Source organism: Podarcis filfolensis, assembly GCF_964270895.1.
Source record: "Podarcis filfolensis genome assembly, chromosome: 8".
Taxonomy (NCBI): Eukaryota; Metazoa; Chordata; class Lepidosauria; order Squamata; family Lacertidae; genus Podarcis; species Podarcis filfolensis.
The window spans coordinates 62,330,222-62,346,729 of NC_139611.1; the positions used below are offsets into that span (position 1 = coordinate 62,330,222).

The 16,508-nt window shown below is 40.3% G+C and overlaps 1 protein-coding gene across 1 annotated transcript; it reads right to left on the reverse strand.

Moving 5' to 3' along the window:
* Nucleotides 1-577: 577 nt before the first annotated feature.
* Nucleotides 578-14,539, reverse strand: LOC310767974 (uncharacterized protein). Its single transcript, XM_083625677.1, has 5 exons — nt 14,378-14,539; nt 3,630-3,659; nt 2,805-2,837; nt 939-1,100; nt 578-835 (listed from the first exon to the last, which is right to left on the reverse strand). The coding sequence occupies exons 2-5, from the start codon at nt 3,640-3,642 to the stop codon at nt 759-761; spliced, it is 285 nt and encodes a 94-aa protein (XP_083481803.1). The 5' UTR covers nt 3,643-3,659; nt 14,378-14,539; the 3' UTR covers nt 578-758.
* Nucleotides 14,540-16,508: the final 1,969 nt, after the last annotated feature.

Genomic DNA, 16,508 nt, shown 5'->3' on the forward strand with positions numbered 1-16,508 from the left:
GTGCGTGCTGAAGGACCACCCTTGAATGCTGGCAATATAAGTTTTGTGAAGCTTAACAGGCAGGCCTGTCCCATACTTGTTTCCACTCTATTCTGCCCAATGTTCCAAATAACTGTTGTGATTAATAGTCATCAACAGCCCTTGGGGTCATAGAAGCATAGAGTTGGAAGGGACCCTGAGGATCATCTAGTCCAACCCCTGCAATGCAGGAATATGCAACTGTCCCATATCTGCCGTCCATCAATTGGTCTGATCCTTAATTATTATTTTTTAATGTCCCCTCAAAGCTATTGACTATCACAACTTTGCAAAGGAGTGTTTTCCTCTATTGGTTCTGAATCTACTGCCAGTTAATTGCACTAGGTGAACCCAAGCTCTATTAATGGGGGCAGAATGGGATTCTTAACTAAGAAGCTCATAATTGTGGAAAGAGAGGAAATGGAGTCTTCCCCAGTGCAGCACAAAACACTGAAGTCAAAAGCCTGCTAAGGAAAACATGGATCTTTTCCTCATGGGACAGCAAGTATTTTACATGTGCGTTGTGCGATACCACCTATCACCTTTCTTGCTAACACACTTGTTGTTGTTTAATTCTCAAAGCTTTATTTGTTGTTGCATATCTCGGCCAGTAGGAACAACATAGCATTGATTAAAATCACATTTTGCTTAAGGTCATTTATGCCGTTGGCGGCAAAGCATAATTTTGCAAGTACTGCTTTTCCAAGTAGATATGGCCTCTGCATATGTGTGTCTTCTTCTTAAGCGAGGATGGCAGCCAGCAGTGCTCCACCAGCTGTCACTACAGCTGTGGTAGCAGTGGACAGCCCAGCAGCACCTAGAAGAAGATCAAGGCACACCATTATTGTGATGAAGAGCTCAAGGTGGGGAGACTGGCTCTGCCAATCATGGGGTTCTTGTCCTGAGAGCAGCAGACATACCGAGTGACTGAAGCGCAGCAACAGCGCTCCCAGCTGCTACTCCTCCACCATTGGCGATGGCCGCTGCCGACATCATTTTTGCAGCCAGAGAGCCAGTTAGAATTCCAGCTGCAGTGAAGCCTGCTGCTGCCAGTGCTGCTGGGACACCAATCGTGGTTACTGCTGCAAGAACACAGAATTAGGAATATGTTACATGATAGAAGCCTTAAATCTAAATTGGCTAGACCACAGTGCTTAACCGTCTTGGCTGTGGGTCCTAGGAGACCTTGCAGGCCCTTTCCCACCTGGCCTGGGATGGTGGGGCCCTGACTGACAGACTCTAATTTCAAAAGCTAAGGCTCTTGGGCTGGGGTATTTAGGGCAGTGGTTTCCAGTTGGGGGGGTGTGTGGTCTGTTGCACCCCCCCTGAGAGAACGTGCTTATCTTGGTAATTGGGGAGTGAAAGCCATCTGTGGATCATTGAGCCTCCACGCACTATCAGGGAAAGTTGCTGGATGGCAAGAGAGTAGGGATTGGGGGAAAACCTCTGACATCATTTTATGGCTCTTGCAATTGGTACAAGGAGAGAGTGAGAATGCAAATTGCTTGCTCCATGGGGCAAATTCATGGAGCCCTGCTAGGACGAAAGGGGAAGCAGCTCCTGGTTGCTTCTCATCTAAAACAGGCTTCCTCAAACTTGGCCCTCCAGATGGTTTGAGACTATAATTCCCATCATCGCTGACCACTGGTCCTGCTAGCTAGGGATCATGGGAACTGTAGGCTAAAAACATATGGAGGGCTGAGTTTGAGGAAGCCTGATCTAAAATAATTAAACTAGGAGCGCCTAATTCAGACGACTTGGCGTGTAAAGCTCTCCACCTATCGTTGTCATCATCATCAATCCACCTTTTACCCCAAGGTCCCAAAGCAGCTTACAACAATTAAAACACAATATTTAAAGGCAATAGAAAACAACTTAATGCCATATGAATAAGGTGGATTTTAAAAATATGCCCAATCAAGCAAATGCATAATTTTGCGTCCAGACCTCATTGATTTTGGGAGGGGGGGGGCGGGCAACCAGGTGCCTAGAAACTTGGGCTTGGGGAGAATTTGGTTCAAGTCCCTTTTTCGCTTTAAAAAATCAGAGTAGCCCTAGACCAGTCACTGTTTCTGAGACCAGTGGAGTGAGGGGGGAACAAACCTTTTCACCAGCACTAGGTGCCTCCGTTGCTAGCACCTGCTCACAACAACTTGCCATAACTTCAGCTGCATTTCTGACAGTCAAGGCAGTTTGCTTCTCTCCTCCATCCACCCACCCCTGTCATCCTTCCTGCTTTGGCTATCCCGGCTACCAGTGCTTTTTTTCTTGAAAAAAAGGTGGGGGAACTGACTACGATATATAGATACAGTGGTACCTTGGGTTACATACGCTTCAGGTTACATACGCTTCAGGTTACAGACTCCGCTAACCCAGAAATAGTATCTTGGGTGAAGAACGTTGCTTCAGGATGAGAACAAAAATCATGCTCCGGTGGCCCGGCAGCAGTAGGAGGCTCCATTAGCTAAAGTGGTGCTTCAGGTTAAGAACAGTTTCAGGTTAAGAACGGACCTCCGGAACGAATTAAGTACTTAACATGAGGTATCACTGTATTTGCTTAATGCAGAAAGGGCATCCAAATTTTGTTAAATTTAGTGGTATTGGCTATCCCTTCAGTTATTCTGTTTTGATATGCCAGGTGTTCTGTCAAAGCCATTTCACAGATGTCATCAAGCCAGACTTTCATTGTGAGCTCCACCATTTCCAATGACTTGCAAGCTTCATTCATGCTGCTGCAAGCAAAATAATCACCCAGACTTGCCCAACTGGAAATCCAGATTACTTACCCAAGCCGGCTGCACCTCCCAAAAGTACAGCTCCTGAAAGAGAGACTTGTTTTAATAAGATATAATGGATCTCAAGTACATATACAGTCATACCTTGGTTTACGAACGCTGCTGGTTGCGGGTTTTCAGGTTGCAGACCGCGCCGAACCCGGAAGTACTGGAACGGGTTACTTCCGGGTTTTGGCCCTCATGCACGCACAGAAGCACAAAATGACATCATGCGCATGCACAGAAGCTTTGGATTGCATCATGCGTGTGCGCAGACGCGACGCTTCAGGCTATGAACACTGCAGGTTGCGAACGTGCCTCCCGCATGGATCATGTTTGCAACCAGAGGTATGACTGCAAAATGCAAAAAAGCATCAGGTGAGCTACAAGGTGATGGGCATGTTTGTCAGTTTAAGTTACTTTCTGTTCCTCATGTTTTCCAGTCTTAGGTTCAGTTCACATTTCCATATCAGCTTGATTTAAAAGCAAATGTAAACAAATTCTCATGAAAATTTACCAACATTTCAATGCTGATTTCTCCTAATATATACATTTTTATGCAATATTCCTTAGTGCACACATTTTTTTTTGCAAAGCAATTTCTCTAAAACAATACATTTTTTAAAATGTTATTTTTACTAATCTACACATTTTTAACACATTAATGCCATAGTGTCAACAGATCCTAACGGTGAAGCATGGTTCCAATTTTAATCTGCGCTGAGTGGGGGTGGAGGCGAGGAGAGTTTGTGTCACTGACTGAGAGTTTGAGACAACTGCTTTGGACTGTAAGGTTACAGTTACCCAACCCCCAAGAAAGTAAACAGGCTCTCTTACCTGGATTAACCATGCTGGCTTCCTAAAGACCTGTATAGAGGTGCCAGAAACTCTTGTTAGGATAATGCAGTGTACAATTGTGTGTTAAACTATGGAACTCAATCCCACAGGAGGCAGTGACGGCCACCAATTTTGGGTGGCTTTAAAAGAGGACTGGACAAATTCATGGAGGACATGGCTATCAGTGGCTACAAGCCACGATGGCTGTGCTCTGCCTCCAGTTCAGAGGCTGCAATGCTTCTGAATACCAGTTGCTGGAAACCACTGGAGTTGCGATTGAGAGTTTTCCAGATGCATCTGAATGGCCATTGTGAGAACAGGATTCTAGACTAGATGGACCATTGGCTTGATCCAGCAAGATCTTATGTTCTTAACTGACAACCACTCAGACTCCCACTGCGTCCAGAACCCACTCGGACATTATGCCACTACACTGTTAAAATGATTTGCTTAAAACAATTCCCAAGGTGGGAAACTGCTGTGTTAATTCTGTTTCACAGCAAAAGCAACCAAGAGTCTCATGGTAACATAAAGACTAGCAAATTATATCCAGCATAAGCTTCTATGAGTTAAAAAAGGACTCTGGTTCATGGGTGTAGCGGGGGGAGCAGCTCCCCCCCCGAGGAAGTAAAACAATATACTGTAAATACTTAACTAACTGACCAATCATGTCGGTTCTGCCCCCCTAACAAAAGTCCGGACCCCCCAACCAAATCCTGCCCCCCCAAAGATCCTGGCTACGCCCATGAGCTGGTTGACAGTATTATACCACTTTAAATGGTCATCATGGCTTCCCTCAAAGAATACTGGGAACTATAGTTTGTTGAGGGTGCTGAGAGCTGTTAGGAGATCCCTGTTCCTGTTTGAGAGCAACAAGTATCAAAGTGGTTTAACAGACTTCCGGGGGCGGCGCGAACGGTAATGGCGGTCTCCTTCCACTCGTGAAGGGGAAGCTCCGCAGAAACGGGTCGTCCGCTACGGCAAAGCGGAGACCCCTGCTAGAAACCCACAGGTGGGGATAGCCTGTGGTCGTGGGACTCGGCGGGCGCCTGTAGCGCTCCTCCGCTACGTGAAGGGACCCCGTAAGGAGCTCCGGATCGTGTCGGGGGTGGCGCGGCGTTGTGAGTCGATCGCTCTTTTTGCGGAGTGATGCCGCTAAGCTGCTGCCGGTGAGCGCTGACCCTTTTCCTGGGACTATTCGGCTACAAACTTCAACCCGTAAGTGGGGGACTTTATTTGATTTATGAAGACAAATTTAAGAATTTGGCACACAAGCGGGAGACGCAACCAGGAAGTCCGTCTCCCGGGTTTTGTTTCAAGAACAAAGCAAAGACTCTTTAAAAACCCAAGCCCCAGACTTTGGGATAAATAAGTTGCAAACTCTCACATCAAGCTTTGAAGACCCCCTCTCAATTTTATTGAGGGGAGGAGGGTGAAAAAAATCAGCTTTTTCCAGCCGATTCCTTTGAACTTCGGGACCGTAGAACATTGAATCCCTGGCTACTGAGCTGCCAGGGTTTGGAATTTGAAGGCTACTTTGGAACTGTTACTTTATATCTCGCACTTTGCTGAGACAACTTATCTTTGCCAAAGAGTAACTCTGTGGAAATTTAAGGAATTTAAGAGGAGTCTGAAGGTCTTTTATAAATTGGATATTGTTTAACGTCTAGAGGGAACTTTTAACTTTTATGAACTGCGACATTTCTGAGTTTTCCTGACTACAGTATCCCTCTAGTGGAATAATTTGGTTTGGCAACCTACTGGGGGAATTTTCCATCTGTTGATTTGGGGATTTCCATGAGAAAGACAGACTGTGAGAACGACCTTGACGTATAGATAAGAAGGGTTATGAGCGGAAGGACAAGATCAGCCAAAGCCAAAACACTGCAAACTACTTTAACTTCTCAGCTGCGCAGATCCTCTGTCCCCACAATCCCTGTGGCACAAGTGGAAGATATAGAACAACCTAGGCCGGAAGGAATGGCCTCAGGTGGGGACTTTACTTCAGTATTAAATAAAATATTTGAAAAGTTGGAAGGTTTAAGTAAACAAGTTTCTGACCAGTCAGACAAGATAGACCAAAACACCGCAAGCATTAATAATTTGACTCAACAAGTAAACTTAAATGCACAAACTATTGGAAAGTTGGTGGAAGACACTACCGCAAACCGTAAAATTGCTGAAGAGGCAAAGCAGAAAGTTGAAGAAGTTCAGGGAGAAATCAAACCTATGCGCAAACAGATAGGAGAACACCAGGCACTGCTGTCTATGATTGAACTGAAAAATAAGGAAATCAATTTAAGGATCAGATCTGTACCGGAAATTGACAACGAAAATCTAACTGAGTACCTCACGAAGGAATTTACACAATCTTGGCCCTTGGAAGAAGAAAAGGACTTTAAAATTGTGAGCGCATTCAGACTGGGAAAGGGAGGGAGGAAGATTAGGTCGAGAGACTGTCTAATCTCCCTCAGAACGAGGGAGGAAAGAGACAAAATCCTGAGTGCGCACTTTAAGACGCCATTAGAGATCCAAGAATCAAGGTTGGAAATTTATAAGGATATTCCTAAGCATTTGTTGGAGCTCAGAGGGAATTACGGTGATCTGGTGCAACTTCTGAGAAGCAACAGGATTATCTTCAGATGGGAATTCCCCCAAGGGATTTCCTTTACCTTCAGAGGGAAAAAAGTTAAAATCAAATCGGTGGAAGATAAAGACAAATTTTTGCACGACTACGGAGAAGACCTTCAGAAAGGGATTGAAGAGCCAAGCGATCCAGGATCGGGATCATCAAGTCTAATACCTGCACCTGGGGAATTGAAAGATCCTAAAGACACGCCACTTCTGGGAGCAACAGGAGGAAAATAACACCATCTCAACATGTCTCTGCAACTACTAAGTTGGAATACCAACGGTCTAAACTCCCCGGAAAAAAGGAAGAAGGTTTTTCATTTATTAAAAAAGGAACAATTGGACATAATTTGCTTGCAGGAAACACATGTGACTAGGCTGCACAGAAAAGTGTTAATTAATAAAAAATTAGGCCAAGAATTTATCTCATCAGATAAGGTTAAAAAAAGAGGTGTGGCAATTTATGCAAAAGAAAGCCTATCACCAAAGCTTCTCTTTAAAGATGAACAAGGAAGAATTTTGGCAATAGAAATCCAAACACAAGGAGAGAAATTTCTGATCCTAGGAATTTATGCACCAAATGAGGGGAAATCAGAGTTTTACAAGAAATTGCATGAGACGTTGATGGACTTTATTGACTATAACAATATTATTATGATGGGAGACATGAATGGAGTGGTGTCCACGAACATGGATAAAGCACAAAGACAGACCATAACGAAAGAGGGCAGACTACCAAAAACCTTTTTTGAACTGACTGACAATATGGATTTGATTGATATTTGGAGGACTAAAAATCCCCTAGGTAGAGAGGGAACATTCTTTTCTGAAGCCAAAATGACATGGACAAGGATCGACCAAATTTGGACAACTAGAGGCCTGGCACCTAAAATAAAAAAGGTGGAAATCTGCCCAAAAACCTGCTCCGACCATAATGCGGTAAAGATGGAAATGAAACTAACACCTATCGGCTCCTTCAGATGGAGGATGAATGACACCTTACTAAGAAACCAAGATATCGTAAGGAAGGCCCAAAAGACTCTGAAAGACTATTTTGAAATTAATATGAGAACTACGGTTGAAAAAAGAACGGTTTGGGACGCAAGCAAAGCGGTCATGAGAGGGTTCTTGATTCAACAGAATGCAATAAAAAAGAGATCTCAAAATGAGAAGAAAATGAAAATTTTGGAAAAAATAAAACAAGGGGAGAAGAAGTTAAGAGTTAAACCAAACTCAAAAGAGACTCTAAGAGAGATTAAGTTATATCAGGTGCAATATATGAAATTGATTAATGAAGAAATAGAGTGGAAAATTAAACAAATGAGACAAAAGACTTTTGAGTCAGCTAATAAATGTGGGAAACTATTGGCGTGGCAACTGAAAAAAAGACAGAAGTTAAATACGATCACAAATCTTGAGATCAACGGAAAAAACATACAGAACCCCGAGGAGATTAGAAGGTGCTTTCAGAGATATTTTAAACAACTTTATACGCAAGGGCCGCAGAAAGAAACTGAGATAGACCAATTTTTAAGAACCAATGGATTACAAAAAATATCTTCAGAAAATAAATTAGTATTGAACCAGCAAATTACAGAACAAGAAATTGAAGGTGCCATTCAGAACATGCAACTGGGCAAATCTCCAGGACCGGACGGACTAACCTCCAAATACTACAGAACTTTGAAAGATCTCTTAATTCAACCATTAAAGGAGGTGTGTAATGAGATTTTGGAAGGGAAAAAGGCGCCTGAATCGTGGAAAGAAGCATACATCACATTGATACCCAAGACAGAAGCTGAAAAGACACAACTAAAGAACTACCGTCCCATCTCCCTTTTGAATGTGGATTACAAAATCTTTGCAGACATTTTAGCTAGCAGACTTAAAAAAGTATTAATGGAAGTAATACATAAGGACCAGGCAGGCTTTCTCCCAGGCAGACACCTGTCTGATAATACAAGGAATATAATTGACATTCTGGAGTTGTTGCAAAGGAATATCAACACGAAAGCTGTTTTAGTTTTTATCGATGCGGAGAAAGCCTTTGATAATATCTCTTGGAGTTTTATGAAGAAGAATTTGAAAGGGATGGGAGTGGGTCAAGGGTTCGAAAATGGTATAGGAGCAATATATTCAGAACAAAAAGCAAAATTGATTGTAAACAATGTGGTGACTGAAGATTTTAGGATAGAAAAAGGAACACGTCAGGGCTGCCCTATCTCTCCATTATTATTTATCTCGGTCCTGGAGGTGCTGCTAAACATGATAAGAGGGGACCGATTTGTAAAAGGCATTCAGGTCGGAGCCAAACAATATAAATTGAAAGCCTTTGCAGATGATTTGGTTCTAACTTTACAGGAGCCGGAATCCAGTATGAAAAGAGCTTTGGAATTGATTAAAGAATTTGGTCATGTGGCGGGATTTAGACTAAACAGGGTAAAAACTAAAGTATTAGAGAAGAATTTAACTCCAATGGAAAAGGATAGGTTTCAGAATGAAACAGGTTTAACGGTGGTTAAGAAAGTGAAATACCTAGGGATTAATATGACGGCGAAAAATTTGAACTTATTTAAAGAGAACTATGAGAAATGTTGGGCAGAAGTTAAAAAAGACTTAGAAATCTGGTCTAACTTGAAGCTTTCCTTGTTGGGTCGAATTGCAGCTATAAAAATGAATGTATTGCCTAAAATGCTATTTTTATTTCAATCCTTGCAAATTTTGGACAAGATGGATTGTTTCAAGAGGTGGCAGAGAGACATCTCTAGATTTGTCTGGCAGGGCAAGAAACCTAGAATTAAGTTTAAAATTTTAACTGATGCAAAAGAAAGAGGTGGATTTGCCCTGCCAGACCTTAAATTGTACTATGAATCAGCAGCATTCTGCTGGCTGAAAGACTGGCTGCTTCTTGAAAATACAGACATTTTGGATTTGGAAGGTTTTAATAATGTTTTTGGGTGGCATGCATATCTTTGGTACGACAAGGTTAAAGCTCATAAGGCATTCAAAAACCATATTGTCAGAAAATCTTTGTTTAATGTCTGGATAAGATATAAAGACCTGCTGGAAAGTAAAACCCCAAGGTGGTTGTCACCTATGGAAGCTAAGGCTCAGAAAAAGCTCAATATGGAGGCTAAATGGCCAAAATATTGGGAAATTTTGGAACAAGAAGGTGACAGATTGAAACTGCAGAGTTTTGAAAAATTAAAAGACAAAGTGCGAGATTGGCTTCATTACTATCAAATAAGAGAGGCCTATAATTTGGATAGAAAAATTGGCTTCCAGGTGGATAAATCGAAATTGGAAACAGAACTGTTAGAACCAAAAACTAAGATTTTGTCAAAGATGTATAACTTGCTGTTGAAATGGAACACGCAGGATGAAACGGTCAAATCAGCAATGATCAAATGGGCGCAGGATCTAGGTCATAATATTATGTTTGCTGATTGGGAGCAGTTGTGGACCACCGGTATGAAATTTACGGCATGTATTGCCTTAAAGGAGAACATTATGAAAATGATTTACAGGTGGTACATGACCCCAGTCAAGCTTGCTAAAATTTATCACCTGCCTGATAATAAATGTTGGAAATGTAAAGAAGCTGAGGGAACATTCTTTCACCTCTGGTGGACTTGCCCAAGAGTTAAGGCTTACTGGGAAATGATATATAATGAACTTAAGAAAGTACTTAAAAGTACCTTCCCCAAGAAACCAGAGGCCTTTCTCTTGGGCATAGTTGGCCAATGGGTGCCAAAGAAAGATAGAACATTCTTTATGTATGCAACAACAGCAGCAAGAATACTTTTAGCTAAATATTGGAAGATACAGGATCTACCCACCGTGGAGGAATGGCAGACGCAAGTGATAGACTACATGGAGATGGCTGAAATGACTGGCAGAATCCGTGACCAGGGAGAAGAATCGATGGAACAGGACTGGAAAAAGTTTAAGGACTATCTACAAAAATATTGTAAAATCTTTGAGTGTCAATAGGATGTGGGAAGTAAAAGTAACAGGGTTTGTGTGACCTTGGCCAAAGGTGTGTGAAAAGAAGAATCTAAGAAAAAAAAGGATAAGGGGTTATGAATAGAACAATATTATGTCATACTTTATAAGATGAGGTACGGATTAAAAAATGGAAAATGGGGACATAATAATTAGAATATAACATTAAGTATGGTTGAAACAAGGTTTTGAATTTGCTGAATCTGATTGGAGTAAAGAGGAACACAAAAAAGGGGGATGTGAGGAGGTCAAGACAGAGGGGCATGGAACTTTACAAATTTAAGAAAGAGTGTTTTTCTTTTTTCTGTTTTTTATTTTTATTCTTTTATTTTTTTCCTTTTTCTGTTACATATTGTTGTTTTTCTTGAGCTTTATGTATGGAAATGATACATTTTGAAATGATGAATTCTTTGTTTTCTAAAACTTTAATAAATATGTATTTTTTTAAAAAAAAACAACAAAGTGGTTTAACAATCACTCCCTAAATAGTTACAGTGACAATTATCTGCTGGTCTCTGTTTCGGGAAGTTTTTACTGTGTGACATATTATTGTTTTTATATTTTGCTGGGAGCAGCCCAGAGTGGCTGGGTATTTATACCCAGAAGGGCGGGGTATTATTATTATTTCCCTTTACACGATTACCAACTGCCTGGTTTGTTTGTTTTTTGCATTTTGTTTCCCTCTTGACCTCTCCATACCCTCTGCCTCCCAAGCATTTGTGTGTACATCACTTGGCCAATTTAGGATAATTCTGCGCATCTGATAAAGTGGTTTAGCAATCAATCCCTCTTCCCAGGGAACTCAGAAAATGGTGCCCCCTCATGGAATCCTGGGAATTGTAGTTTGTCAGTTTGTAGTTTGGCATGCAGATAAACAAAGTGCTGGGAAGAGGGTTCCTCACTCTGTCATCTGCCTGGCAGGAAAATATTCAGAGACAGAATTAATTCTGCAGGCCAGGCTGCTGCTAAAAGGCATAGAAGAGCCAGTAAGAAGGGCACTGGTGGAAAAAGTTAGTTGGATAAAAAGTTAGTTGGGGGTAAGGGTGGGGGGTGGGTAGCCACATTTTTTTTTGCTGCCTCCAGAGGGGTGTCATTTTTATTTTATTTTTATAATAATTTTAAGCATTTTTGTTAGGGATTATAGGGAAAGACCTGCCAAAGAAGCTGAAAAACATTTTTATGTATGCGATAACTGTGGCGAGAGTCTTAATAGCACAAGGATGGAAGACTGAGGAAACCCCGACTAAAGAAGTATGGCAAGAGAAATTGATGGATTATGCAGAATTGGCAAAATTGACACATAAACTACGGGACAAGGATAACTGTGATTTTAAAGAGGAATGGGAACCTTTTACAAAGTACTTAAAGATGCAACAAAGTGAATTGGATTCCTTGGCAGGTTTTGAATAAACACTCACAAACTTTTTATTGATAATAACTAGTCAGACAAATTAAGGATCTATACAATTTTGTAGCATGCAGAGAATAGCATTTATAGAGAAACCAGAGATTGGAACTGAGGGAAGTCAAGGGGTGGGGTGGGGAGGGTGGATTGTTTTATGGGAGGGAGGGGGGAGGTGGAAAAATAGGGGGTAATTAAGGATGATATGTTTTAAGATAATATGTTTTGTTTAAATTCCTAATAAAAATTTATTAAAATATATTTTATAATATTTTTATTAATTTTCAATTATAATTCAATAATAGCCTCATAATAACAATACCAATTTATAATACAATTAATAATATCAATCATTAAGATACCAAATTATATAATTTAGATAAGGTGGCCCCCAGGTGCTGGAATTGATGATTTTCTTTATTATTGTGTTCCAAAATCTTATTGATTTCAATTACATTCCAGTCATAATAATCCCTATCCTGAGGGGTGTCATTGAGGCTCCCAGCCTGCAGGGCTTCAGGGATTAGCTTGCATGCCCAGTCTTCCTGTTCGTAAGTGAGCAATCCTGATTCACGTTTCCATGCACGTATATTGTTCTTTGCACTCTTATTCCCCACCCACCCCCATCCTCAGTCAGTTTGGCTCTGGCCTTTAATATATAAGAACAATTTATTTATCTCACAGCTAACCTGCAGCAAAAACATTATAATGCTCTAAATAGATATAAATTATATCCCCTAACACTGTAAAAAAATGCATACTTTTTATTACTTGTTGATAAAAGTTATTTTGGATATTCTGTTGTGTAAATTATGCTGGGTTTTTGTTTTTTTTTAAAGCAAAACTTTGTATTCAAATAATATTTTGTCTACTTGTTAGGAACAAATGTTTGAGATGTGTTTGTGTATGCAAATGCCTATGGCGTGTTTGTGTGTGTGTGCCAAACTGTGTCTTTGACCTCAGTGAAATAAAGCATAGTTTCACCCCGGAATACTGTACTGTGCTTTTAATATAACCAAATGTAAATTTAAAATGTGCAAACTTATATGATTAAAAATTCATAGTATCAGGAAAACAACCAACAGCCACCAGGTTATACTCAGGTGAAGAACGTCCTCGCAGCCAAAGAGTTACAGTGGTACCTCGCAAGACGAATGCCTCGTGAGATGAAAAACTCGCAAGACGAAAGAGTTTTTCGTTTTTTGAGTTGCTTTGCAAGACGAATTTCCCTATGGGCTTGCTTCGCAAGACGAAAACGTCTTGCGAATTTGTTTTTTTTTAAAAAAAGATATTTATTAAAGTTTTACAAAAACATAAATTTAAAAAGGTCATATAAAAAGAAAGAAATACAAAAAAACCATAGAAAAATACATGAAAAATAAAAAGAAGAATAAAAACAAATCCATTTTTTGTAACCCTAACTCATTATCTTATTTCCTTGGCCTCCTCACACCTCCCCTTTTTGTATTCCCATTTAAGTAATCAAATCAGCAAATCCTTACCCTCTTTCGTTTATCTTAACTCTGTATCTTAACATATTATAACTCTATATTTTCATCCATTATCAATTCAATTTTGCATACTCTTGTTAACTTTGTTGCTAATGCCACTTATTTTCAATCCAACATCATTTTAACATTCATTAATTTTACAGTGTTTCTGCAGATAGTCTTTAAATTTCTTCCAGTCTTCTTCCACCAACTCTTCTCCCAGGTCTCGGATTCTGCCAGTCATTTCCGCCAATTCCATATAGTCCATCACCTTCATTTGCCACTCTTCCAGGGTGGGTAAATCTTGTGTCTTCCAATACTTTGCAATCAGTATTCTTGCTGCTGTTGTTGCGTACATAAAGAAAGTTCTGTCCTTCTTTGGCACCAATTGGCCGACTATGCCCAGGAGAAAGGCCTCTGGTTTCTTCAGGAAAGTATATTTAAATACCTTTTTCATTTCATTATAGATCATCTCCCAGAAAGCCTTAATCTTTGGGCACGTCCACCAAAGGTGAAAGAATGTACCTTCATTCTCTTTACATTTCCAACATTTATTTGTTTCCTTTTTCTTAAAACCGGGCGCATTGCTTGAAGAGGTGCAGTTCTGTGCTTCGCAAGACGAAAAATTCGCAAGACGAAAAAACTCGCAGAACGAATTAATTTCGTCTTGTGAGGTACCACTGTAATCTTTAGAATTTCCTACCTAACATTTCCATATGACTTTAATCCAGAAATTTAACAAGCAGCTGCTTGTTTCAATCTATCCTATATATGTTGCATTAAGTTAACAAATTGCTAACAATATGAGCAATTGTATTAAGTTACCTCTCACCAGATTTTCTTTTCTTAAACGAAGGTATTGTTGCTTTTAAAAAGGCATTCAGTATTTGTGTTGAAAACAACCTATTAACAATACTTTAACAGTTAGATCTTTCATTTTAAAAACATCCTTAATGTTGTCTAACAGCAAAACCAAGGGGGCAAGGGAAGCTCACACCCTGCTTTTTCTTTGATTCCTTTTATGATACTTTGCCAAAAACACTACGTATCTTTACCTCCCCACCAAATAAGCTTAAAAGCTACTCAATTATTGGAAAGTACACATTCTGAGAAGTGATACTTGGTATTGCGTATTAAGAAATATTTCTCCAAAATAGAAACATCTCAATATTCAGCTGCTGGGGAAGGAACTGATGGAGTCACCAACTTCCCTTGCTTACCCTTTGGGTAATCCTCCGAGAAGTTCCTACTCACCCACTCCGCTTCTTGTGTATCTGCAGCCACTGCCACCTCTTGTTTATATCCTTCTCTGTAGTGGGGAGAGGCTAGTGACTGACAGCATGCTCCACCAATGTAAACAGAATCTGGACTCAAGTTCCATGCTGCAGCCCTGCTCTAGTTATTAATTAACGTCCAGGGACCATTCCACAAACCTTTAGGTTTCTATTTCCCAGCCCTCTGAGGAGAAGGAGGGAAACAAAAGTGATACACAAATATTTGAGCAAGATTGGATGACAGTCGCTAGAACACGAGACTCTTAATCTCAATGTTGTGGGTTCGAGCCTCACACCAGGCTCCTTCCAGCTCTACAATTTTACGATCATGTTTTTTTTTAAATGTATTTTTATTTTTAAAAATTATTGGTTTACAAAAGTATGAGAAGTGTTCCTCTTTCTTTTCTTTTCCAAGTAACATTTTTACAGATCAGTTTCATTTGTTGAGACATTAGTGTTACATTAATATGAAAAGGGGGAAAGAGGTGGAGGGGGGAAGGGCGAGTGGGGCTGGGGTGGGGTGGCAATGTTTCTATTTTACTTAATATATGTGGGGTTTTGTGTCAGCATCGCTTGTGCAGGTTCTCCGCTATTCGCTTGTGTTCCTTTGGTGGTGAGAGAGGTTGGGGTTGGCCTAGGGTGTGGTTGTTCGTTTGTGATTGGCTGTGGTGAGCTTTGTTTTCATGTGTGAGTGGGGTGGGTGGGTGTTTTGGATCAGGTTAGCCATATTGATTCGTATGCTGTTGGTGGATTTTTGCCGTTGTCTTGTGGGGCTGTGTATGTGATAAAGGGGAGCCATACCAGGGTGAAGGCGTCTTCTTCTATTTGTCCCTGTGTCAGTTTCAGTTTATTGGTTAATTTTTCTAGTAGGGCTGTTTCCCATACTATTTGGTACCATTGGTCCATGCTTACTCCTGACAGGTCTCTGCAGTGTCTGGTTATGATGTTTCTGGCTGCTGAAAGTAGGCGGGTTATGAGTTCTTTGTGATGTAAATGGGCATTATTGTCTTGGAAGATGTTTAGTAGGGCCAGTTCTGGGGTGATTTCTAGTACTTGCTTAGTTATTTTACATATTTCTCGTATGGCTGTTGTCCAGAATAGTTGGATTTGGGGGCATTCCCACCACATGTGGAGGTATGTGCCTGTGGAGGTGCACCCTCTCCAGCATTTAGGTGAGGTTCCTGGGCGTATTTGCTTCTGTTGACAGGTGTCTTTTGTACAGGTACTGTAACGAGCTGGGATTACAGGTAAGACCTCTCCCTTACAGCAGGTGCTTCTAATCTCAGCTCGTTACATACAGTGAAGATACCAGGTAGCCTGACATCTGGTTGGTTGATAGAGGATCAAATACTTAAGAACAACCAAAGCAAGAAGATTTGCAGGAGACTGTTTGATTACATTTAAAGATAAAGAAATGAGAAATATGATCCTACAAAAGAATAGAGAAAAGAGACTGTGTATAGATGGGATTTTCATGATCATTTTTAAAGATACACCAATCAGATTACTCAAACGAAGAGACCCATATAAACCATTGGTACAGATGCTGAAGAAAAACAACATTGAATTTAGATGGGAGTTCCCGGAAGGAATTTCATTTGCGTATAGAAGCAAGAGGCACAGATTGACAAGCCCAGAGGAGACCGGGAAATTTCTGAGGAAATATAAGGAATTAAGATCAGAAAAGGATGAAACCAAAGGAGCAGACGGAGGAGCACCAGGGGGGTCAGAACCAGAGGAAGAAGAGGGAGAGAATGGAAAGAAAACAGATGAGGAAGAAGAAGGGGAAGAAGAAGAAACAGCTAAATTATAGATATATAAATAAAAGTTATTTGAAATCAGGACATCATGGTGTTAAAAATTTGGAATTGGAATATTAATGGGATGAATGATAAAAAAGAGGAATAAAATTGAACAATTTTTAAAAAAGAAAAATTTAGATATCATTTGTTTACAAGAGACACATGTGGCAAGAAGACACAAAAAAATACTGATTAATAAAAGATTAGGAAATGAATTCATATCTTCAGACAAGGAGAAAAAAAGAGGAGTGGTCATGTATATAAAAAATAAAATT

Coding starts and splice junctions, on each gene's coding strand:
- LOC310767974 (XM_083625677.1), bottom strand. Junction 1,101..2,804: donor GGGAGGTGCAGCCGGCTTGG/GTAAGTAATCTG, acceptor GTGTTCTTGCAG/CAGTAACCACGATTGGTGTC. Junction 836..938: donor TGCTGCGCTTCAGTCACTCG/GTATGTCTGCTG, acceptor ATCTTCTTCTAG/GTGCTGCTGGGCTGTCCACT.